At 47.8% G+C, this 2,568-nt stretch overlaps 1 protein-coding gene across 1 annotated transcript; it reads right to left on the reverse strand.

Annotated features, from left to right (window-relative positions):
* Positions 1-299: 299 nt before the first annotated feature.
* Positions 300-2,047, reverse strand: LOC114818686 (tyrosine-protein kinase Blk-like; the record flags this gene model as incomplete). Its single annotated transcript, XM_029085638.1, has 3 exons — positions 300-479; positions 1,244-1,396; positions 1,898-2,047. Coding segments are annotated over 3 exons (483 nt in total), but the record flags the coding sequence as incomplete, so codon positions are not given.
* Between the last annotated feature and the right edge of the window lie 521 nt (positions 2,048-2,568).

A 2,568-nucleotide genomic window follows, 5' to 3' on the forward strand; every position in this document is an offset into this window, starting at 1 on the left:
AAAGCAGTCTGAGATTCTATGATATGCAATAAATCTGCCTGCATCCTAGAGAAAAATCTATAGAACCAAATGGAGCATCACAATCTTGTGAAGTAGCTTATGAAACCACAAGAGAAAGGATTCCATCACCCAGAAAATCCATTCCAAAACAAGAAACAAACTTATGGATCACTTAGTCCTTCTGCGTACAGATTTGGTACAATGTCCTTCTCCCCAACCCCCTTATGACGGGAGCACCAGTCATCTCATTGACCTGATTTTTCAGAAACCCAATGAAAAAGTTCCATGAGGCTCTTTACCATTGGCCATGTACTCTGTCACAATGTAGATTGGCTGCTTCGTGACTACTGCATATAGCCGGACGAGTTTGTTATGCTGGAGCCTCTTCATCAAGTTTGCCTCTGCCAAGAAGGCATCAGGATCCATGCTGCCCTCCTTCATGGTCTTCACAGCCACCTTGATGTTGTTCTTGTAGTAGCCTGCAGAGAGATAATTCAAGAATTCTGAAGTCTCTGTGGATTCCATCAGGCCACACAATAAGGAACAGAAGAGCTTGTGGATCAGGGAGCAGAAAACCACAGTAACAACTTTTAATCTCCTAGTGAGAAACAAACAGTAAATCTCAGTGTTAGTGGGCTCTGAGCAACTAACTGACACGAGAGGAGAAGGTAGAGACATGGCACAACTATCAATCCATGTGACTTTGTCAGGGATCATCCCTGCTCTGGGTGGTGGACATCCATGCAATGAGCTCATCCTTGCAGCCCAGTAAGACTCTTTCTGGATGAAATCCCTGGGACCTCTAGCCATCTGGGTTCTGAAATAATCCAAACACCATCCAGAAAGCCAAGACTTTGCAGTCAGGACATGGACTCAGTCTGATCCTGTCCACAATCTCAATTGCTGAGGCAAGAAGCGACCACAAAGAGGACAGCAGAGGAAGCTGAGCTCACCCCATTTCCTCTCCCACTGATTAGCAGTGGGCAGGAAGGTGTAAGGGATTTGGATCTGGGTTATGAAGTGGAACAAGGAGGCAAAAAAAGTGGGCTAGTGTCACCCAGGTACCCTGCCATGTGTAACTTAGGAACCTACATCCATAACCCAGCATTCCCAGGAAGAATGAGAACATATCTCAGGAGATGAGGACATAGTTACTTCAACACTTCTCACATACATCTGCCATCTTTCCATCTCCTCTGTTTATATATATATTTTTTCCTGGAATGGAAGGAATTATACTCACCCATCCACACTTCCCCAAACTGCCCACTGCCAAGTTTCTTCACCAGCTTCAGAGACTCCCGTGGGATCTCCCATTCATCTTGTGCCCAGGGTCTCTGGGGAACCAGGGATATGCAAGGAACTGTGAGCCGCTGGCACAGGCCATCCCCCTTCTCTGTGTGAGGACAAAGCACAGGACAGTTCAATGGGATGGGCTGAACCTTCAGTCCCAGAGCTAAGCTCCTCCTCCATATACACATGCCAGGAAAATGTCAGCCCATGGGAAACCTCCACAACCACACAAATGTTTCAGACACAAGGACCAGGGCACCCAGAATGGACCCAATGAAAGGATAAAGCTCAAAGGAGGCCATAGAGGAGAAAATTCTCCTGCCCAGTGAGCCCAAACCCTGCTTCTCAAGCATCCCTTCTGCATAAGCCTTCAACATTCCTGATGAGAGACACTTGCTGGTCATAAGGCTGTGGGCAGAGATCAACCTTACAATGTCCTAGGGTGAGAGATAGAACACGAGTGCCCAGATTCTGTTTGGAGAAGCACACCTTGGCCATGGGAATGGATGGAGTGATGGTGGTGACTAGTAAGCCTGTTCTTCCTCTGTCCACACGCCCACCTTCTGCTAGGAGACAAACCCATTAGAGAAGGCAAACAACTTACGGCTGTAATGATGGATTAGCTCTGGCAAGCTGGAGAAAGTCATCCTTGGGGAGATGTAATACCCCCCACCATCTAAGGAGCGGATCCTGTAGTGTTTGATGATGTCCCCGTGAGCAGAGTCACTGTCTCTAACAGACAAGGAATAGGCACCTGGAGAATGAGCAGAAGAGTTAATGGTGAGAACAAGTAGGACCTGACTCAGGGAATAGATATGTCCCCTTTCCTCACCTGCTTGGAGCTGTAGACACCTCTCCCAGCCCTTCCTGATGCCTTCTCAGGGCAAGTCCCACCAGACTGCAAAGCTACAAACTTCCCTCTCTCCAAGGCAAGTGGGCAGGATAAAGGTACATCAGAGTTCAACTGTGTCTGTTGAGGCTTGGTTGAGTACGACTTGCCTATGCCATGGCCAACAGCCCCAAGGAAGCAAGATGGCAATCCATAGCACATCTCCAGCCAGTGCAATCAGACCCTTCTTAGGTCATGATGGTCTTGCCACAGCTCCACATCTCAAGTCTAAGCTCTGTCAACTTAGACTTGAGATGTGGAGCCTCATCTGGATGAAACAAGTGACTGCAGCCTCACCAGTTTGTACAAACACAGGACAGACAAGGAGATGAACCACCCTGTGAGCATGATCAGAATTGCAGTGAGTGGGAGAGATAAGGTCAAGA

Source organism: Antrostomus carolinensis, unplaced genomic scaffold, assembly GCF_000700745.2.
Source record: "Antrostomus carolinensis isolate BGI_N321 unplaced genomic scaffold, ASM70074v2 scaffold25680, whole genome shotgun sequence".
NCBI lineage: Eukaryota > Metazoa > Chordata > Aves > Caprimulgiformes > Caprimulgidae > Antrostomus > Antrostomus carolinensis.